The following is a 23,485-nucleotide window of genomic DNA, read 5'->3' on the forward strand; positions in this document are numbered from 1 at the left end:
TATTCATGCAAAAATTTGTGATTGTGGCTTTTAAGTAGGGTACGGGCTCTGGATAGTGCGGTCTTAGAGCGAGGTGCCATGGCAGTTGTTGGGGGGGTGGGGTGTGTTGGATGACCAAGATGGCAGCTCCCAATTCTAAGCTTCTGGGCCAGGGTGCTGAATGAGCACACTGGGACCAAGCCTATTCTATTTTCCATCATATTAACAGTTTAAAATGACCCCAAAAAAGTGTGAATGTGTCAGACAGAAGCTGTTTTAGGTGAAAAGCTATTTGTAAAACTAACAAATTTTAAATGGATTATACAAAGAGATTACAGCAGGCCTCAAAAACAACAAAGAAAAGGGAAGCCTGCACAAGGGCTCTCCCACCCTCCAAAACATGAGGAGGAGCAGACACACAAAATTCATTAACTAAGTTTCAGACAGCATCTTGTGTCTCTATTAAAATGCAAATATATTCATCCATCCAGTTCAAAAGCAATTCCAAGTGCAGGCTTTTTAAAACTCTGACCTCAGACATGGGCCCAAACCCTAGCTATTTGATAAATTCTCTCCTTAAAACTTAATCATGCTCATTTTTCCTCCAAGAAATGGCTTAAGAAAGAAACCTTTAAGAATGAATTTTAGATGATGCATCTTTTAATTTAAGAAAAAAAAAAGCCCCAAATATATTAAGTCCCTACTCCATAAGAAGGACTATGATCGTCTGGGGACGAGACATTCCAAAGTCTTCTTGCCTTCAAACCTCCTCCGGGGACACAGCAGGGAAACAGAACTCAAAACATGGTCCTCTGGGGACAGAGGCTTCCCAGAAACGCCGGTGAGTCCCAAAGGCCCAGCAGGACCCTGAGGAGGGGCCGGGGACAGGAGTGGGAGCCACAGCCTGGCCAAGGACTAGTGTGGCCAAAAGCAGGAGTTCTCGGCGAGACTCCAGAAGGGCTCTGAACTCTAGCCTGAATTGTTTTGATCATCTGTTTCCTTTTGCATCTTATCATATGTATTTAAAAGCCAGATTCTGAGCAGGCATCTACTGAAGGGACTCCAAGGGGCTCCGCCAGCCTGCCCGCCTCCCAAAGGCTCCGTTAAAGACCCAACCAATGGTACCGAGCCCTGTCCTCAAGGCCGGTCTGAACACCAAGCACTACTGTGGCTCAGGTCTCTCAAAGGAACGTTGGCTTGAAGCTGTGCAGAAGGAAAGGCTCCCCACAGAGGCACCCCTGGGCGGGGCTTAGGCTGGTGACTGGGAGAATGGAGAACGAGGTTAGGGGACACCGAGACGCCAGGCACCAGAGGCCCCAAGACAAGGAGCTGCCGGTCCCTACCCTCAAGCTCACACTGGGGAGCTCACAGTCTTCCTGCACGTCCTAGCCCACACACCCTGGATCCCCCTGAGCCCCTCCTCACTGTGACGCTCAGGGGAGCTGGTTGAAGGGTGGAGCAGAGCCCACAGAGAGCTGGGGGGAGGGAGGCGAGGACACACCCAGGGAGGGAGTGTTGGTTTGTGGGAAGGGTGAAGGATGATGCGGCTGTCTGCTGTGTTACTCTATAGTAACGTCGATGTTGCTATGATGGGTTTGGTTTCCTGGTGTCGGAATAAATGTTTTGCTTCTGTCCTCTATGTGGAGAGTCTGTTACATTTTGTAATGAAGAACTATGCCGGCATATTTACAGTCATTGTCTGTCTGGGAATATTGTGTTGGCCCTACACTCACATAACTCCCCACTCTGGGCATTTTTGCTGCCCGTCCTCCATGCCCGCCTCCTGGCTTCCTTAAGGACTCAGCTAAAGTCCTATCTTCCACAAGCCTTCCCCAGCCCTCCTCATTCCTAGTGCCTTCTCTGTGAGCACACCATGAAATGATCCTGTTTATATCTTGTCTGCACACAATTGTTTACATGGTGTCTCCTCTATTAGACTGTGAACTCCCTGAAGGCAGGGGCCATTTTCTGCCTTTCCTTCTATTCCCAGGATGAGACTTGGCCTACAGCCAGCACCTAGGTGACAGATGCCATGTTTGACCCAACAATTGGCTTGGTCAGCGACATTTGGGGTCAAGAATGCAAAGTCAGCAAACTATTACTAACTCAGCCAACTTCCTCCCGTGTAGGTGTGCAAGGCTAGGAACCTTCCCAAATCACAGTATCCTTGGGGTCAGTCACAGTCCAGACCACTCCCAAGGTCTCCCTCCTACTTAACCCCTGTGAATCTGCCCAGCAACAACCATCCGCTATAAGGCCAGGAGCTCTGGGCTCTCCCCAGGGGGATATACAGCCCACCCACTGCACACTGAGTCATCAGCCTCAAGAGTTAGGGAGCCCCTCCCTACGCCTGCACATAATAAACTGCCTGACTCATTTGGCACAGGGCCTGGCAAATGGTAGATACTGAATAAAAATGCTAGCTGGCTGGCTGAGACACGTAAACACATTAATATCCCTGCTGTAAGATACATGCATTTTACCAGAGTATATTAATCAGTAAAGCTTTTTTCTCCCTTGCCAAGAACTCTGTTCAGGGCCTTTATTTCCATCATCCTCTCTGAAAAGAGCTTCACCTGTAGAATCACAGAGTGAAAAACCAGTAAGCACCTCAGCAATGCCATCAGCCCCCTCCAGGGAGGCCACTGCCTCTCCAGGACATTCTCCTGGCACTTCTCAGATGACTGGTGGGTAAGCACGCCCACTTTGTGTCCCTTTGCCCCCAGAAGCAGCTTGGAGGGTCTCGTCCCCCCAGGCCAGAGAGCCCCTCTGCTACGGGCACCATAGACTAATGACCTATGGGAGTGAACCGTGCCCATGAGGAGTAGATGAGGGAATGTACCTCTCTCACACTCTCGTCCTGCTCACGCATCTACTGCCCTCAAAGAACCCAGAGCCTCGGTCTGGAATGACAGGGGGCAGACCCTTTGCCAGCTGCCATCCTGGGACCCCAGAACAAGAGGAAGCATTTCTGGTCAGATACCGATGCGTTCCACCCACATGAAACTGTCATGCATTTTAAAATATTCACTGGGCACCCACATCCAGCGGAAAGTCTGGAAAAAGGGGATACGATGTCTAAAACACCTACACTTCAAAGACCAGCGAGGAACAAATGAGATGCCACTTGTAAAGGGGCGAGAAGAAGGCAGGCTGAAGAGCATGGGTGGGGGGGAATCCACACTGGAGTCACACAAGAAAGGAAATTCTGAAACGGAGAAAGGGGAAGGTGCGGTAGCTTGTGCTGATGGGGTCTCAGCGTCCTCTCCTTGGTGAGATTACCTGCTGAGCCTGAGCTGGGCAGAGGTGGGTGAGTGCTTGCAACAGGAAGCTTGGAGCAGCCCCCATGCCCAGACGAAGGCGGCTCACACGGGACACAGAGCAAGTGCAGAGTGAATGGACTTGATATAGATGATAAAGTGAGGAAAGTAGTGAAGCTCCAGCCCAGACCCAGGGCAGGCCCAAGGTCCCACCCCGCCCCTCTAAGTGCAGGCTTTCCCCATTCACATGCAATCTCCCTGAGGGTAGGGACTATCTTGCCGGTGGGTATTTGTACCCCCAGAGCTAAGCACAGGCCCTGGCCCAGAGTAACTCAAAACCAGATGCCGTGCTGAAATACAAAGCTACCCTGGGCAACAACTCCAGAGAAACCATTTATTCAAGGTGCTCCAAACAGTAATAAAATGGCCAATCCCAATGGTGGCACACAGGCTTAAAAACAAACAAAAGTGAATCTCAGTCTTCATCTCTCTTGTCTATCATTACATAAAAGTATCCAAAATGCACTGTCCAGGTCAGCAACATACCTAACTATATACTGGGCTTCATGGCTGCCAAGACTGAAAACAAGATTATAAATATAAAAAACGAGATCTGACAGCTAGAATCCATCCCAATTTGGCTGCAGGCCAGGTAGAATTTGGCTTGCCCCTGAAGAGTTAATGTCGAGCTTAACTTCAGATTACAGGCCTCACACTTTCCTTGAACTGAAAGGAATGTTTTCTTAAACCAAAGAGGAAGAGGCGCTTGATGCCTCCTCTATGCACTCTATAGAGAAATGGTTTCCATAGCAGGAACAAGTGAAAATTCCAGGTCTCTCTTGAAGCTACGAGTGGCCAGCCTGTCATGCGTGCCCTTGCCCATACTCACCGATGCACACGTCTATCTTCCCCTTAATAGACGCTTCGTGCAGGGGTGTGTAATTCCAATTGTCCCGGGCGTTTGGATCTGCCCCTTGGCACAGCAACAGGCTCACAACTTCAGCATGGCCAAAGGAGCAGGCATTGTGAAGAGGAATCAGGCCACCGTCATCTCGGGCATGGACGTTGGCACCCATCTGCAGTAAGTGTTCCACCACATCCTTCCTTCCGAAACCTGAAAACAAGGAAAAAGGAATCTTATATGACGACCTGGATTTTCTTGCTTCAAATAAGAAAAGATTTAGGAATCTATAAAAATATATAAATGAAAATGACCAGCTGAATGATTTTTCTCATGTAAGTGAGTGAAACATGATGGAAAAAAAAATTATAATGTCTAAGAATAAAATTCAGGATCCCATTCAAACACCAGCTGTCCCACTTGACGAGATTTGAGGAGAAAGCTCTCCTTTGGCTGCTGGGCAACACTGAAAGCACACCTTTCATGCTTTACATCACTCACAAATACCTGGACAAACTGAAAAAACCACCTCCTCTCCCAAAGTTCCAAAAATTGAAACTCCAATCACTCAACTTTACCACAGAGAAAAGGAGAACAGGGAAATCTGAGAACCGTGGTGAATAAAGAAACAGACAGGATTTCATGGCACAGTGATTTGAGGGGATTAAGAAGAAATAAAGGCAAGGATGATGCCAAGGTATCTCTCCAGTGAGAAATCAATAGTACTATTAAGAGAAATAAAATGGACAAGAAGGAGGCCCATAGTTAGAGGTGAACCATCAAAGATGGCTAAATCACGAATTCAATTTTAGACGTAGTAAGAGTTTGAGGGGAAACATCCAAGGAAACAAAGAGAGAAAGAGCCGGAGTCACCAGTCTGAGAATCATCCATATAGGTAAGAGCTTAAACCAGAGTATGTAAACTGAGTCAGGTAATGAAAGTCTAGAGACTGAACTAAAGTCAAAGACTGATCCTTTAGGGAAAAGCCAAGGGGTTTGGGGAAAGATGAAGGAAAGGGAAAATTAAACAGTGGACACAGCACAAGACTCAAAGAACTCCAGGGTCATAAAAAACAAAGAAGGAGTTTCACAAAATGCAGTCCAAAATGGCGGACGTTGTGGAGCATTTGAAGAGAATAGCTTAAAGTCTCGGTAACTCAAAAGAGAGTAACTTTAGAGAGCAGGGAAAACAGTGCAGACAATTCATTTCAGATGCTAACATTATTCTGAAGTGGTCATTTAAGGGTTATAATTTTAAAATTCAAAGTATCTGTAAAAGAGTTTTACTTCTAGCCTTTACTTGCAATTTTCCCAGTTTTATGGGCTTGTGTTGAGGTTAGGTCTGTCCTAAAAATTCCCTTGGATTTTCCCCTAAAATCAATGCTGGAAAATGACATTTTAAATAAGAAACTAAAAGGCTACAAGTGGCAGTTCCATCACTGAAGGAATGGAACTGCTATCAAACCCGAGTCCTAAAAGGAAGCCAGACAATGAACTATTAAAAAAAAAAAAAAAACAGATTTATAGCCAGCTCGCTTCTCAACTGGAAAAAAGGCAGCTCATCATGGATTTATTTTACTACACTGGGTCATACAAAATACATGCTTGCCAATATGATAGTTTACCAAGAATATTTCTGTAAAGCAAGTCACATGTTCTCACAGACTTAACATCACAAAATCAGAACTGTGACCCCTATTCATGATTCCCAAGATGGAGATAACAGTGGACAGGAACAAAACAGTCCCAAGGCCCAGGCCTCCAGAACATCAGCACATCACCTATTCACCTGGCCTCTGCTCAGACTTGGACAGGGTGCAGCAGAGGAGCTCTATTCCACTTTATGAGACAGAAAACACCGTGCCTGCACAAAGCCCAAGACCTGCTTCCTCCATCCCAGCAGGATCTGATGATTACACTGCAATGTCACCCTCACCAAGGGCTATCGTCTAACACGATGTGCTGCTGCACGGCACCCTGAATATCCTACATAATAACTTTACCAGAACTCGAATGCTATCAGAACCACAAAGAGGAAGAATTGAACAGTTACTCTTAACATTTTGTGTAGTTGTTGATTAAAAAGCATGATCTACATGTGACTTCACCTGTCTAAGAAGGCACAGAGGATGGCCTTTAGCTCCTCAGCAAGGTTTCAGTCTGTACAGATCAATGACCACAGTAGCAGAAGTGTCCTAGTCTGTGAACCCCAACCCAACAAGGGTAAAACAGAAGAGCTGCCAAGAATCTGAGGGCACGACGGAGCTGGAAACCCAACAGAACAGGTGTGAGCACCTCAGCTGCTGGCACTCAGCCTCTCCCCTGAGGACAAAGACCACCAGTCAACATCTAACAGCGGGTGGCACATCGTGGGCGCTTTACACACGTTTGCTGACTGATTCCTCATTCGATCAGTCGGAAACTTCTGAAAAGTAGTCGTCATGACTATGAAAAGGAAATTAAAGCACTCACAACTTGACTAAACTTAACTAGGCAGCTTTGGCCTCAGCCAGGTAAAGACCACCTGCATTTCCTACATTAAGCCCTGATCACTAAGGGAAAAAAAAGCTAGAGAACCAATGTGTCTTCACTCCCTGAGAATCCAGAATATGAGGGAGCTGTAAATAAGCTTCTGACGAAAAACACTGATGTGGCCACAAGTCTTTGGGCAATCACAATCATTCTCACAGCCCTTCGCATGGTCCTCAACTTCAACTCTTCAATTCTTCTCCACGACTCACTGCCGTACAATAGCTTCAAAAGAATGCAAGAAGATGGGGCTTTTTAAAGGCAGATCTTTCTAGGAATCCCATAAGAACAGTGATGCAAAGAAAAGAAAAAGATGGGTAGTCTACTACATAAGAGTGCTCCACTGCACCTCAAGGAATATTAAGAGATAGAGAGAAAAGCCGGCAGGACCTTGGGGAGACTGCCACTAGAGGCCTGCAAGACACACACAAGCCATGAGAAGTCACAGAATCTGAAAGCTGCCATCAGGCTGCCAGCCTGGACACGAGCCACAAGAACATCCCCGAGACGCTGTCCGCTCAGTCTCTGAAGAATCCCCTACCTGTAAGGGCAGCCCATTCCACCCCAGGCAGCTCCAAGAGGGAGGAAGCTTTGCCTAGAATCAAGCCTTCATTTGCTTCTTCTCCTGGAGCCCTTTTACCAATTTCAATTACTGCCCAAGTATATTTGTGAATCCTTAGGGGTGTGCAATCATCGAGAAGAGGAAATGGTTTTCACTAAATGCCAACCTAGCTCCAAGGTGTACAAGTACAGTCCAACTCATGTCACTGTCTTTTTTGACAGAGTAACATGACTGGCACATGGGGAAACACGAAAGACACAACACCTAGATTTCAATTCTCGAAGGACAAAGAGGTATTAGTGAGTAAACACTTGAGCTCCAAGCCTATAGATGCAAATACAGAAGGATTTGTGGTTTCCAAAAGGCAGAGCTCTATGGGCTGGCTGGTCCAGTTTCAACTGGAGCTACCTGACCATGCTTTCAAACCCAAATCGCCCTCTGGCTTTCACTGAGTGATCAATAATCACTCCAGCCCAAGCCTCTATCAGCTCATTTTTAGGTTTTGATTGCCTATAAGGTACACAAATAGCAACTGTTCTCTCTTCTGGTCAGAGACTTTCAGGGTCTCACCCTCCCAGACTGCTATTTTTGTGACAGTAAATTAGGCCATCTTTGGTCTCAGTTCTTACCTAACCTTCTGGTCTCTGAATGGGGACTTCCTCAGACAAACTGAGGCCTGTAAAAGATCTTAAGTTAGAAAAGGCCAAGGTCATCCACGGCATCCCTGGCCACTGCCACTCCTGTGGATGACTCAGGAGGAGGGGGTGAGGCTGATGACTTGGCCCAGCTCCACCTCTCTTAAATCCAACTCAAGCCCAAGTCAAGGAAGGCATCACCCCAACAATGTCACTGGTCCTCTTCAAAGCTGAGGACACAAACAACAAAGGCAGAGCAGAAGAAAAGGCTTGGGCTTTCAAGGCCCTGCACCAATGGCTCAGTATCTACTTAATGAAAACTAAGGCAAAGCCCTCCTTCACCAGGAGCTTCAATTTCTCAAGGCACAGGGCCATCTTGGTGACTTCCACTGTCCTTTCCCACCTCCCCAGGGCCCAACCAAGGATGATGCCAGGGCTGAGCTTTCCCCATCACCAGGGGCCACATGAGTGGAGAGGAAGAGGTCTGAAGGATGACACACTATGAAGAAATGATAAGACTTGGCTACAGAGTGGAGATATGGGCCAGGAGCACGTGAGAAATGAAGGATATAGGAGAGGAAGCAGGCAGGTGACTCAGGAGAGCACGAGCTGCCCCAGAGTTACAGAGAAGAGAAAGGATGAGTTAGGTGGGAGCCACGCTCTGTTCTGTCCAGACACTTGTCCTCAGTCACCCTCGTGCTCTCTGTGGCTCCTCGGACGTTTCCTAAGATGGGTTTTTAACTCTTCTGGTCTCCTCCCTCTGGCAACAGCTGCCACTGGTCTCCCAGTTTCACCTCCACCTGGATAACTCAACACAGAAAATAAAGCTCACTGTCTCTCCCCTTAAGCCCCCGCCTCCTACCTTCCCTCTGTCCCCTAGGATACCACCATCTTTCACATCACCCACAGTGACAGCCTAGAGTCAGTCAACAAGCATTTCTTAAAGCACTTACTATGTGCCAAGCATTATGCAGAGCTCTGGAGCCCTGCCCTTATGGAGCTCGGTCTAACAGGGAAACAATGTGCAAACAACCATGTACAAACGAGCCTCATGCAAAATAGAATGGAGATCACCCAGAGAGAAGGCCCTGGAATTCAAAGGGATGGGAGAGCTTCTGGTAAAAGATGGGATCTTAGTTCAAATTTGGAAGAAGCCAGGAGGCTGAGCATTCCAGACGTGGGGAAGACCCAGAGAAAAGGCAGGAAGCAGAGCGGCCCATGCAAAGAAAGGAGAGGCCAGCCTCACTGGGCCCAAGTGCACGTGGGGGACAGGTGGAAGGAGGCCCAGACCGAGCATGGGCAGTCAGGGCCCGCGTTTTAGGAAGATCCTTTGATAGCTGAGGAGAGGATGATACACTGGAATGGGGAGAGACCGGAAGAGGTTGACACAGCAGCAGCCACTGCAAAAATCCAGGCACGAGGGGATGAAGGTCTGCACAGGGGCAGGGAACATACAAGAGACGTCACAAAAGTGGAAAAGACCTCGGGAGGTCCCCTCAACAGTGACAGAGGGGCTGAGAAGGGGAGGTCTGGGGGAGAAGAGGACTGAGATTTGGACACGTCTACAGGACATCCAGCAGGCAGCTGGGAATGGAAGACTGGAGAGCAGGAAAGGAAGGTTAGGGCTGGGTAAGGAGTTCTGAGAGCCATCAGCACAGAGGTGATGATTCAATCCACAGGAGCTAATGAGGCCAGCAAGTGAAAAAGTGCAGTGGGAGACAGAAGAGAGCCCAGGACAGAACTGAGGGGAACATCTAACCACTAGTGACCTGGATGGGGAGAGGGGGAGAGAGAGAGAGACAGAGAGACAGAGACAGAGAGAGAGGGAGAGAGAGAGAAAAGAGAGAGGGAGGGGGGAGGGGAGAGGGAGACAGGGCGGAGGGAGAGAAGAACCAGGCTGGTATTCTGAGTTCAGGAAGGATAAGGATTTGTTTTTTTAAGGACACTAGATTTATCGATAAGAGAGCACTGCAGAGTTGCTTTCAGTTGAATGATGCAGTGGAAACCAGACTGCAGAGTTGGCTACAAAAGGAACATTCTAGCTAGCAGGGATGGAGAGACTGAGTGAGTTTTCTGAGGATGGGAAGATATGAGCACGTTTGTAGGCAGAAGGGAACTAGCCGGTAGCCAGGGAGAGACAAGACTGATCACAGTGGGGATGCCAGGAGGCAGTCTTCTGGAGAAAACAGGATAGAATGGGCGGCCTTTTGCTATCACAGGACTTGCCTTGGGAAGAAAAAGAAAGGCCACTTCTTTCTGTGATGCAGGATGAAGAAGACAATAGCAAGCTTCACTCCCTACTCTCTGACCACACTCTCACCTGCTGCCTCAGCCTGCACATACCCAGCCCCTTTGGCGCTTTCCCACTCCTTCCAATCATGGAAGCATAATCAAAGGGCCTTGTCCATCTCACCCAAAGGCTGGCGACCAGTCTCCCCAACTAGAACATAAACCCCTCAAGGAAGAGAAGGTCTTTGCTTTTGTGTTGGAGCTCCCAACACTTAGCACGCAGTAACCACTTACCAGAAGCTTTTCATTCATGCATTCCTCAGAACCGAAAGGTGAGGATTCATTTACTCAGAATCGTATCTTCTATCTACTGATCAAAAGCTATTTCTGGACTTAACAACATGAAGCGCCGTCTGGGGAGTTTTTGTAACAGAACCTTTTTCCCAACAAGCTGTAGGTAATTCTTATGTGTTACCACACAACAGTCCTACCCCCTCTTCGATTACCACCTTTCTCTGCATCAAGTCCAACTACTGTCCATTATGTTCCCAGAAGGATCAGGCACCCAGGTTTACTCAATCATCTGTATCTGACACCCAATTCAACCCCACTCCTTTCTTATCTTGTAAAATAATGCATCGATGCTACCCAGCCCAACAGAAACACCATCTCAACCCAGGCCCAGAGAGGAAAGATGAGTAAAAATGTAACTCTCTTCTCCCACAAAACGGTCCAGAGAGGGCTTTTTTGTCTCAGTGCTACTGACCTGAAGCTCCATAGGGGGACAGAAACGTATTCAACATTGTTCTGTATGTGTATTTACAGCAGATCTAAGAAAGGCACAAGCTAACAAAAACTAGGCATAAATAACAAAAAAAAAATTCTATTCAAAACCACTGAGAAATGCACAACACAGCTCAGGCCTGCACCAACTCTGCCCTCAATTACTGTCAACCCTCCTCCTTGGCAGCCCTAATGCCTGTCCCCAACCTAGTTCCTCCTCCACATGCCACTGAAAAGATTTTCCTCAAGTGTAGATCTGATGGCTTCACTCCCCTACTCCATAAACTCCAGGGGCTTCCTTTTTCCTCTAGAAGTTAACACAAAAACAAAAAAACCCTCCTCTTTTTAGATTAAAAAAAAAAATCCTGGGGGAGTGGGGGGGAGGGAGTGAATAGATGGTGCAGTGAATAGAGCACTGGCACTGGAGTCAGGAGGACCTGAGTTCAAATTTAGCCTCAGACACCTGACACACTAGCCATGTGACTTTGGGCAAGGCACTTAACCCCAATTGCCCTCCAAAAAGCAAAAAAAAAAAAAAAATAAGTCCTCCACAACCAAACGGCTGCCCTGTGTCCCCCAGCTCCAAAATATGTGGGACTGATCTCTCCAGAATCTCTGGAACACCCTGGATTGAAAGGGATGAAAGAACAGCAAGATGGCAACTGCACACAGAAATACTGGGACACACCCATGATTATGTGTCAGGTACTGCGCCAAGTCCCCACAGCAATGGAGAAAGCCTCAGGCGCTTAACTGTATGATCCTGAGCAAGTCATGTAACCGGTCTCCCTCAGTTCCCTGAATATACAGTGGGGGTAATGAGAGCTCCTATGTCCTGGGATTACTGTGAGAATCAAAGGCCATAATATTTTTGACAAGGGATTAGCACAGTGCACCCAGCAGGTGCTTAAGAAATACTTGATTCCTTCCTTCCCTTCAGTTCTAAAGCTGTGCTCCTATGGCACTACTGCAGACATTTACTGATTCATATCGACCAAAACAGGAGACATTTACTATACGTCAATCCCAAAGATACAGGAAATCACCTTGGGTTTCCTTCTACCTCTCTGATCTCCTACCCTGTCCACTTCTAAATGCCCTTACTGCCATCCTTTCTTTTTTTTGAGGGAGCCCTGCCTGTGACCTCATTGGAATGGAAACCCTCTACCGAGAGCCAAATCGCGGTTTGGGGGCCACTGAGGCGGCAGGTCAGTAGGCGCCAGAGCCAGAAGTTGAATCTGGGTCTTCTGGACTCTGAAACCAAGCTCAGAAATGCCAGCCTGGGTCAGAAAACTGGGCTCACTGGACCAGAACTCTGCCTATGAAGGCAGGTGACTCCTCAGGAGAGAATGCAGCGAGAGGGGCCTGGATGCCTCTGCTGATTCAAAACACAAACTACCTGGTAGAAGACCCTGGGTTAAAAAGAAGAAAACCAGGACCGTCCCTGACCTCAAGCTTACCGACTACTAAGGTCCAGTATAAGCTGTATAGTTATTGTTCAGTCATTTTCAGTCCTGTCCAACTCCTGATGACTCCATTTGGGGTTTTCTTGGCAAAGATACTGGACTGGTTTGCCATGTCCTTCTCTAGCTCATTTTACAGATGAGGAAACTGAGGCAAAGAGAGTGAAGTGACTTGCCTACAGTCACACAGCTAAGTAAGTGCCTGAGGCCAGATGTGAACTCCAGAAGAGGAATTTTCCTGAATCCAGGCCCTGAATTCCATCCACTGTGTTACTTGGCTGCCCCATTAGAAGACAGACAAGGGCAAAGGAAGGTTCTAGATAAGAAAATAACACTTAGGAGAAACCATTCATTTGGAGGAAAGCAGAAAAAAAAACCTCACAGAAATAGTATCTGAGCTGAGCCAAAGAACAGCTTAGAGACCATTCCATGAAAAAGCCTATTGAGCACCTACTTTACTCAGAGCCAGGTTTTACCAGGTACAAACAAAGACAAAAAGGAAACAATCCTGGTCCGCCTTCCAAGGCTTTCATTTCCCTGAGGGAAACAAGATCCTCACAAAAGTAAACACAAAACTTCCAAAGAGTACTGGGGGGGCCCAGAGCTAAGAGAAGCACATCAGGCAGGGAGGAGCTGGAAGGAAGACAGCACTGGCCAGGGCTTTAGGAAAAGGGGAGGGAGTCACTTGGAGCTGTCTGAACAGGGAAGGGACGTGCTGGGGCTTGTGTCTGAACTCTGGCAGCAGGTATACAGGATGGACCAAAGAACAGACCGGAAGCACCAGCCCAATCGGGAGGCTCATGCTATAATCCAGGCAAGGTCTAATTTAAGATGGCAGCCCTGTGACTGGGAAGAAGGGGAGAAACAGGAAAAAAACTGAGGAGGCAGACGGAACTTGGGAGCCAAGCGGATGCAGGGTCAGGCACACCTCAGAAGCACAGAGTTGAGCTGGAAGGGACCTCAGTGGCCATCTGGCCCAACCCATACAAACTTCTAGTTTGTGAAGCTGGTGAGAGAGCAGGTTAAAGTTAAAAAGTGGGGGCTTGGGGCAATAGACAATGAGTTCTGGTGCTGGTATTGAGTGTGAGGACCCTCAACATCCCAGGATTCCTCAAGGTATGTCAAACCCTTTTCTGAACCTCCTGTACTGTGACTTTGCCACTTTTGGAAGTAATGAATTTACTTTGTTTATCATCTTCTATGTGATATCGTATTTCCTTGAATTTGTCTCAAACTGATGGCAGATTAGTCCTAATGGAACTCGAACTACAGAAGAAAATAACCGTTCTAATAATTCACTAGGATTTGATGAAGATTGCCACCTTTTCACTTCCACAAGAATCACCCCATGATTTTTCACCCTGCAGTCACATCCTTTGAGGCTTCATCACTTCAGGCTGAAGAGCCCTATTCCATCCTTCTTTTCCAGCCACAGAAAGCACTTCAATCTGCCTTTTTCTGAACATTCTGGAGCCCAGAATAGGCACAGTATTCTAAGCAGGAAAACACCATGGTTTGGCACACAGGCAAGATGATAAACATTTGCTTAATTTCTAAATTTCTTCATCATTCCAAATTTCCATTTTTAATGTCAATGAACTCTGATGGACTTTTAGTTACAGCAATAAGGTAAACAGGTCTTAATAGCAATTGCCACTGAAAAGCTTTGTGACTTTAAGGAAATCTTTTCACATACCACAGAATCAGAGTTCAAAAGTCACTAAGTCCAACTTCCTTACTTTACAGAACAAGAAACTCCGACCCAGCGGCCTGAAGTGATTTGCCCAAGACCACAACAGCTCTGAGTAGCCCAGCTCCTGCACCTCCAACATCTGCAGGCATGTCACGCCCTCCCATTTTTCTCAGGTTCTGGACCTGCTCTGGTACAATGAGAAAATCAGACACTCTCCAAGGCCCCCCCATTTCTGAAATTTCATGACAATACGGCACTCATTTGTTGATAGATATGGACAAGGCACAGATGAAAACAAAAGCAGCCCCTCCTCCCAGCGAGCTGCCTTTCTACTCTCAATGTTCTCTGCCAGCTCCCAAGGCCCTTTCCTGAATCCCAACTCCTGAGTTTATATCCCTAGCCATAACAGCAGCTTAGATGGCTCTAAGGCTTGTCAAAGATTACACACACTCATCATTCTCATCACACAATAACCCTGTGAAATAAAGAGCCATCATCCCCACTTTACAATTAAGTGGCAGACAAACATCTTGTGAAGCATCCAAACAGGCCATCTCCTGGAGATGTGACCGATCAAATGGCCCATGGCCTATGGAAGTTCAGTTACTTGCACATGCATCATTTTAATAAAAATCATGCTGGAGCATTATAAGTACACACCAGGGTCCTTGGGTTCACTGCCTTATTAAAATACCACCAGATATGGAAGGAGCTAAGGAATACTTCTTTTGGCTGCCAGATTTCTGAACTAATCTTTGAAAGCTTCCTCTTTTCTGATCTTGTCTGTGAGTCTGAAGCACATAAGAATAGAGAAGGTAGAAAGGCTGTTGAAGACACCAAACTGGGAGGCAAAACAGGCTTCCGAAAGAACCAAAGGCCCTCAGTAGGCCCTAAGAGTCCTGCTGCCCAGAGAACTTGCCTAATAGGTCATAAACTTGAAAATCACAAGCAGAGGAAACCAAAGTTACCAGAGGGCCTGCTTGTCTAGATAAAGCACAGTCTGATTTCCCCCTAGGAAGATCATGTTCTGTTACACGCAACAGATTTTGTTATCAAAAACAAGAAGAATTTCTTGGGGCTGGAGACAAAGATTAATTGAAAGAGCTAGGATTTTTGGCCTACAGAAGGAAAAAAAAAATGAGGGGGAGGGGAGAAGACACACATTATAACTAGCAATTATATATCCTTTAAAATTTACAAAGCACATTTCATTTGAGACTAATGAGTCTGTGAAGTAGGTATTTGAGTTTTACTTCCATTTTAAAGCTAAGGAAATGAGGTGCAAGCTACAAAATTTGAATTCAGATCTTCTTGGCAGACTGCAGCACTAGGTGGTATTATTATTTTTATCATCATTATAAAAATAATACCTAGTATTTACATATAACTTTAACGTCTGCAAAGCACCATATAAAGTTAAGTGCTTTCTGCCTCAGTTTCCATATCTGTAAAATAGAGATAATAATGGCACCTATTTCTTTGGGTTGTTGTGAGGATCAAATTAGATAATATTTATACAGTGCTTTGCAGACGTTAAAGTTACATGTAAATACTAGGTATTATTTGTATAATAATAATAATAAATGTCTGTAATGAGAATGGAAATCTGAAGATCTTCCCTGCCCCTTAATAGACCTAGGGGGAGTTTGAAGACCGCCCCCCCCCCCCCATAGGCTGAATGTAGTCACATAAGCCTGTGGTGGGAGGAGTTTGCTGAAGGGAGGCAGAGCCCACAGGAAGCTGGGAGTCAGAGCTAACAAGGCTGCAGGGGAGAGAGGATGCTCATTAACCAGAGAGGGGTTCCTGAGTAAATACTGGTTTGTGGGAAGGCTGGAGGATGCTGTGGCTCTCGGTGTTATTATGGCTTCTGAATATCTTTGGTACTATGATGGCATCGGCTTACTGGTTTTGAGATTCGGTTTTCTGGTGTCTAAATAAATGCTTCAGTTCTATCCTCTATCTGGACAGTTTGGTATATTTTGTGATCGAAAATCATGGGATACTTATAGTCATGGTCTTTATCGTGATTGTGGGCACTGTAAATATTGCATTGGTGTGGGGTGGCTAGGTGGCACAGTGAATAGAGCACTGGCACTGGCGTCAGGAGGACCTGAGTTCAAATTAGGCCTCAGACACTTAACACAAAAAACTAGCCATGTGACCTTGGACAAGTCACTTAACCCCAACTGCTTAAAAAAATTATTGCATTGGTGCTACAGTATCTGAGGCAAGATTTGAAATTAGGGCTTCCCTCATTTCTTAAATACATAGAGAACTAAGTCAAATTTATAAGAATATAAGTCATTCCTCAATTGATAGATGGTCAAAGGATATGAACAGGCAATTTTCAGTAGAAGAAATCAAAACTATTTATAGTCACATAAAAAAATGCTCTAAATTACTACTGATTAGAGAAATGCACATTAAAACAATTCTGAAGCACCACGTCACACCTATCAGATTGGCTAACACGATGGAAAATGAAAATGACACGCGCTGACGGGGATGTGGAAAAACTGGGATAGTAATCTACTGCTGGTGGAGTTGTGAACTGATCCAACCATTCTGGAGAGCGGTCTGGAATTATGCCCACAGGGATATAAAACTGTGCATACCCTTTATCCTAGCAATACCACTACGAGGTATGTATCCCAAAGAGATTTTTTTTTTTAAAAGGAAAAGGACTTACATGTTTAAAAGCATTTATACCAGTTCTTTTAGTGATGGCAAAGAATTAGAAACTGAGGGGATATCCATTAACTGGGGAATGGCTGAACAAGTTGTTGTATATGAACATAATGGAATGCTATTGTGCTATAAGAAATAACAAGCAGGAGACTTTCAGAAAAACCTGGAAAGACTAATAAGAACGAATGCAAAGTCAAGTGAGCAGAAGCAGAGCATTGTACAAAGTAACAGTAATATTGTACAACAATCAACTGTGAATGAATGTTATTCTCAGCCATATAATGATCCAAGATAATTCCAAAAGACTCAAGATGAAAAATGTCATCCATATCCAGAGAAAGAACAAATAGCTTAAATAGATTAAACCATATTTTATTTTTCTTTCTTTCTTGGCTTTTTTTTTTGTTTTCTTTTGCAACATGGCTAATATGGAAATGTTCTACCTAATTACACATGTATAATCCATAGCAAACTGGTTGACTTCTCAAAGAGGGAGGAGGGGAGAAAAGGAAGGATAGAATTTGGAACTCAAAATTTCAAAAAAAGTTAAATTTTTTTTACATTAATTGAGAAAAAAACATTTTTTAAAGAAAATTCAAAGGGTGGCTAGGTAGTGCAGTGAATAGAGCACTGGCCCTGGAGTCAAGAGGACCTGAGTTCAAATCTGACCTCAGACACTTAACACTCACTAGTTGTGTGACCTTGGGCAAGTCACTTAACCCCAATTGCCCTGCCTTCCAAGAGGGAGGGAGGGAGGGAGGAAGGAAGGAAGGAAGGAAGGAAGGAAGGAAGGAAGGAAGGAAGGAAGGAAGGAAGGAAGGAAGGAAGGAAGGAAGGAAATGCAAATAATAACAAAACTATTATCACTGCTGTTATTTTTTGTGCCTTCCTGACGCCAGGCCCAGAGCCCCAGTTGCTGTGCCCTGAGTCCACTTTGCGCCATGCTGTCTCCAGCAGGTCTCTTATACTTAAAAATAGACAGAAATAGGAGTAAGTAGCTATAAGCTACAAGGAGATATTCTGGTTCAACATAAGTAAAACGTCTCCCAAGAGTCACTGAGCAGTCCATAAGCAGGCTGAGCACCTCAGGCTGCCTCGCTTGTCACAACTGTTACAAACCAACTGTTAGGGCACAGGCTGGACTAGATGGCCTTTGCCGGGCCTTTCAACTCAGTTGGTAAATGTTTAAAACCTAAATTCTGGGCTCACCGCTATGACCAAAAGTCCAACAAGACTACGGACGTCTCCAAGCTTGGCACTGGAAACATCATTCCTCTGCTGTGGAGTCCCTACAACGAGCCGGCTGGACACGGCTATGAAATGGGAGAGGTTTAAAGGAAGACCATGGAAACGAATACGCGAAGTTATTGCGAGATGAGGGTATCACCCAGCCTGCAACTCCCCATCTAAATGTTCTATTTATTCCTAGCTTTCTATCCCGGCTCTAATCCAGCCGCCACCTGATCTATTCACTGACCTACCAACCCATTCTCACATTAGGCCATCTTGAGCAATCTGGACCAGCTGCTGAGCTGTTTCTGGACTCTGTGACCCTCTCTGGGGTCACACAGCTAGTGTCTGAGGCCACATTTGAACCCAGCACTCTAGTCACTGCAGTGGCATCTAGTCACCCTACTAGGAGAGGAAGACAGAACGAACCCAAGGAGAAAAGTATCAACTTAAGGGAACGCGCAGTCTGTCCTGCCACGGGTAACAGACACAAATTAGCGTTAGAAAGCCTGTTCAATGGCAGTTCTCACCCATGTAACCAGACTTAACAGACTTTGGGGTACATTTGAATGCAGGGGCATCCCCCAAAGATTAAAGGACTCCTTTACCACGTGGCCCAGGGAGCCTGAAACTCAAGCTGACTTCAATTCCCACAGGTATGGCAGGACTACCCACCCTGGAAAGTGGAGCCAGGAAAAAAAAAAGGAGGCCTTTCCCACAAAGTCCTAAAAGCCACCCCTACCGCCTCTGAAAGCTGCTGTCGTAGGCTCTCTGAGCACATGGCTACCAAGGCCACAGGGGAGCTGTAAGTTCAGCGGAGCCCTCGAAGGGAGACTCAAGTATCAAGCGCTTGTGGGCCTACGATCGTGAGTGTTTCCCACCTGTACCGTTGCCAACGCTCTCCTTGCCGTACCCATACCCCAACAGCCACCCAATCACAGAACTCAGAATAGTTCCGGTCTGGCCCCATACTGAATTACTGGTCTCTTTGTCTACTGTGCCCCCACCATTCTGGGTCACCCCTCGACCTCAACTGTTAGCCCTTTGGCCCTCCCCAACCACCTTAGATTTGTTCGGTGCCATTTTCTGCATATATTTATTCTATATACACTTCCGTGTGTGGGTTCACGCCCCCGCGGTGGAAGGTTTGTAACACATCACGGGCACTGAAGAAATGCTGGCTGATAAACTGATTATTATGACCAGCAAACTGCCACTTCCTGCTCTTCTAATTATGTCCTTCTCTCCCCAGTTAGTCTCGACCCCCCTTCCCCCAAGGCTACATGAAAGGAAAGAGTACTTGTCTGAGCCAATCCAGCAAAACTCTTCCCCAGCTACTGTCTGTTGTGGTTGCCTACAAACATGCCCAGGGCCCACCAGCCTCAAAATAACCCTCCCTTGATTCTCCCATCCCCTCCAGCATCTCCCAAGTAGTTCTCCCTTTCACAGTCAATCGCCCAGAAAAATTAATAATGTGGGCTCGTCATCTCCACTTCCTCTCCTCTCACTCATTCTCCATCCCTTCAACGTCTTCCAACCTTCTCACTGCCCTTTCCAAAGTCACCAATAAACAAGACGCTTCTGGCCCTTCACACAGCACTCCACACTGCTGACCAGCCTCTCTCCTCTCTAGCCCTGCTCCCTATTCCCATCCTCCAACTGCTCTGGTCTCCTCTGCTGAATCACCAGCCCTGTCGTTGGCCTTAACTGCGAGTTTTCCCCAAGGCCCTCTTCTCTCTCCATCTCCCCAGGTAAACTCTCCAATGCTCCAGAGCTGAATTACATTCTCTATGCAAATAATGCTGATGTTTATTACCTCGCTGGCCTTGGCCACTGTCACTTTACTGCAGAGGCCCCAGGTTCCTGTGACTAGCCTAATTGACCAATCAGATCTCTTCAGGCAGCTCCTCTCCAGCTAGCCCCAATCTCTCCCGAGTTCTGCCAAAAGGAAACAGGTTATCCTGAGGAGGGGCAAGATTTTCCACCTGGCTGACCCTTCACCTGGAAAATGGTCACCTACCGAAGAGAGAGCATGGCTTCAGAAAGGACCAAGGACCAGCAGACAAGGCGTTTGCTGCCCAACAACTACATGAGAAATGTCAGGCGCTTCTTTCTGCTCCCGTTAGAGAGGCCCATAAACAATGTTCACTGACCTAACCAAGGACTTTGATAGTGTCAGCTGTGAGGGCCTATGAAAGATCATGCAGAAGCGTGGTTACCAGGAGAAGTTCATCATTTTCACGATGGCTCACGTGCCCAGGTTCTGGGTGATGGACAACGCTCTCACGGAGCCATCGGTGACAGCAAATGGAGAAATGAGGAATGCTGGGGACTGGCTCAGTGACCATGGCGGCTACTGTCCAGGGATGTACACACTGGTATTGAGGTCCAGGGGCGCTCAGGGTTTGGGAGGCTCTGGAGGAAGGGGTGGGAGAGAAGAGGGGGTAGACAGGCCACCAGACTGAAGGCCCACAGGGCCCTTGTGCTGAGCTCACTATTGTACGCCTGTGAGACCTGGACAGTCTGCCAGGGCCAGGCCAGGAAATGGATTCACTTCCATGTGAACTGTCTTAGGAAGATGCTGAAGAGCCCCTGGCAGGATGAGGGACCAGACACTGAGGTCTTTTCTTGAGCTAAACTGCCAAGTATTCATTCTCTACTGAAGAGAATTGGACACCAATGTGCTGGTCACGCTCAAATGCCAAAGGCGTGTTTGCCTAAAAGACTGACAGTGCTCCTATGGAGGGCAGAAGCAGTGCTACACGGACATCTCAAGGTCTCTCTGAAGAACTCACACGGGAGACCCTGGGCACAGGACAGCCCTGCACAGCGAGCCCCCACTGAAGAAGGCACTGTATTCTGTGAGGAAAGCAGAACTGCAGCAGCTCAGAAGAAAGGCGAGCTGAGCAAATGCAGAGACATCTCCACTCTGAATATTCTTGGCACTGTTTGTGCCTGACCTGTGGCGGAGCCTTCTGAGCTCACACCGGTCTGGTCAGTCACAGTCAGACACACTGTCCCTTGCCCCAACACAGTGGTGTCACGTTGGCCCTCTTTGACAACGAAGGAAAACAACCAGCCAGCTAGTCTCCCCCTGAGCTCCAGACCAGGAGAACCAGCCACCTGGGAGAGATCTCCATCCAAATGTCTCAAACCTGAAAAGTCCACAGTAGAATTCACAATTAAAAAAACCCACCCCTCTCCTGAATTTCCCCCACCAATTTAGTCCCAAGAGGAAGAATGGCCTACGTCCTGCTCCCTCATGCCACTTCCAGACCCTCCGTCCTGCTGCCGGGGCTCTGAAATCTTTCCTCTGATGTAAAGGCTCACTTCTGTCTTTGTAGATCACAAGTGTCAAACACACAGCCCACAACTGTACCCAAATCAGATTAAAATATAATTGGGAAATATTTAACAAAATAAATAATAATACAATAAAACATAAGTAATACACCAATCTAAAACTAAATCAAGGGGCAGTTAGGTGGTGCAGTGAGTAGAGCACAGGCCCTGGAGTCAGGAGAACCTGAGTTCAAATCCCACCTCAGATACCTGACATATTTACTAGCCGTGTGATGTTGCACAATTCACTTAATTCCAATTGCCTTGCCTTCTCCCCTCCAAAAAACAAACAAACTCAATTAATATGAGGCCCAGAGGGATCCTTACCTGTTTCAATTTGAGTTTGACAACACTAACCCAGATCACCTGCTCAAAAACTCTGGTGTCTATAGACTGTCATTGAGCTACTTGCTTGGATCACACTCCCTTCTTTACAAAGAAGTTTGGTAGATGGTCTGGGCTCCAGCCTCTGCCCTCATACCACACAAGGGCTTCCCCTCATTGGGTACTTCCAGACTCCCAGTTCAATCTCCTCAGCTTCTATAACCAACACATAGCTTCCTTCACTCTCCCTGTCATGCACAGAGGTGGTCAGACCTTAGCTCTCACGGCCACCCAAAACCACTTCTAGGATCTGGAAATGCAACGTTCCTCTCCTGACTGGTATCAAACACTCACTCTGCCTCACTTCCCCTAAACCCGGTCTAACCCACCCTTCCTCCCCGCTTCCAAGTCTGCAGTTAATCATAACAAGGCACAGCCCTCCTCTGAATCCTACAGCCAGGCAACTTCTGGGCTTACTCCTGGAGGTGCTCAACCCGCCAGGGGAAGTCAAGCCAACCTACACACGCAACAGAGCCATAGCATGTTATCTCAACTTGACCATCCTCACATTCTGCTCTGACTGACTCGACCTCACTGGGGCACTTTCAAACTTTTTCCTAAAACTCCAAAATCACTGCCATTGTTTTAGTGACCATCGCGCCCTTGCTCATGCGCTCTCTTGCGCTCTCTCTCTCTCTCTCTCTCTCTCTCTCCTTCTCCCTCCCTCTCCTCTCTCTTCCCTTCCCCCCCATATCTCCACAGGTTTGTTCTGTCAGCATGTTGTACTCTAATAAGTCCCACCCTAAGCCCCAATATCACCACACTCCCCCTTTCCACTAAGGGCACTAACATCCACACTCCCAGTCACAAAGGTAAATAACACCCTGCCCACAGCCTCACTGTCCATAAGATCTTGTCCACACGATCTCCTTCTTTCCCTCCAGTTTCCATTACCCCAGTTCCAACTCTAATCACTGCTGACCTAAGCTACTCTAAAACTCTAATTGGTTTCCCTGCTTCCAGTCCCTCCAAGCCATCCTCCACAAAACTGCCCGAAGAATCTCCCTCTAAAGGCACAAGTCTGTCCATGTAACAACCATGCTCAAAAAAAACAATCAGTGAGGGGTTCCCTGTTTATTGCCTCTATGATAAAATATTAATGCAGCCTGGTATATAAGAACTTCCACTCAGGTTTGGCACTCATGGAGTTGCCAAGATTGGAAGGTAAGTCAACCCTCACATTAGCCCTCCATGTAGCCAGGCCCAGATGGCTCCCCACCAATATTGCTTCATGCCAGGGCTACCATGCCCAGGGCTCAGTCATATGGGCATCTTGCCATCTTCTCTGCCATTGTGTGCCTACCAACAATGACCCTTATACCTCCTCCACTGAAGTTTTAGGACTCTTGGAGCTGCCAAGATTGTGGAGTGAGTTGATGCTCAGCCCCTGTAGTAGCAACCACACTGGCATTCCCAGGATGGCTGCTGGCACAGGTTCTTAGATCCGAGTCACTAGGAAAGACAGCTGTTCAAGGGGTCAACAACCTTTTTGAATTACATTCACTAGTTCAGGAGGAAAGTGAGCACTCTGAACTTCAGAAAAAAATACCAAGAGAGAAAATACAGGCAGAGAAATAAAGACCAACAGAGAGGGTTTCCAGCTGTCTGAGAAATAAGCGCAGATCAAAAGACAGATGCAACTGTCTCATCAAGGCAATACACACACAGTTACCAGAGAGAGAGCAGGCGCCACGGGGAGCTCCCCGCCCCCCAAGCCCCCCCCCAAGCCCCGAGACCCCTCCCCACTCCCGCTTGGGCTTCGCTCTCGGAGCACAGCTGGCAGACACCCCCCCACACACACACACAC

At 46.9% G+C, this 23,485-nt stretch overlaps 1 protein-coding gene across 1 annotated transcript in view; it reads right to left on the reverse strand.

Moving 5' to 3' along the window:
- The window catches only part of TNKS (tankyrase), a 201,623-nt gene that overhangs the window by 176,950 nt on the left and 1,188 nt on the right, over window positions 1–23,485 (reverse strand). Inside the window, exon 2 of the mRNA XM_069104958.1 lies at window positions 4,129–4,353. Within this exon, the coding sequence (XP_068961059.1) occupies window positions 4,129–4,353 (225 nt within the window). The remainder of the gene's footprint in view (window positions 1–4,128; window positions 4,354–23,485) is intronic.

The sequence above is a fragment of the Petaurus breviceps genome, unplaced genomic scaffold (genome assembly GCF_028583685.1).
Source record: "Petaurus breviceps papuanus isolate PSGF00001 unplaced genomic scaffold, PetGlider_PUasm1.0 689, whole genome shotgun sequence".
Classification (NCBI taxonomy): Eukaryota; Metazoa; Chordata; class Mammalia; order Diprotodontia; family Petauridae; genus Petaurus; species Petaurus breviceps.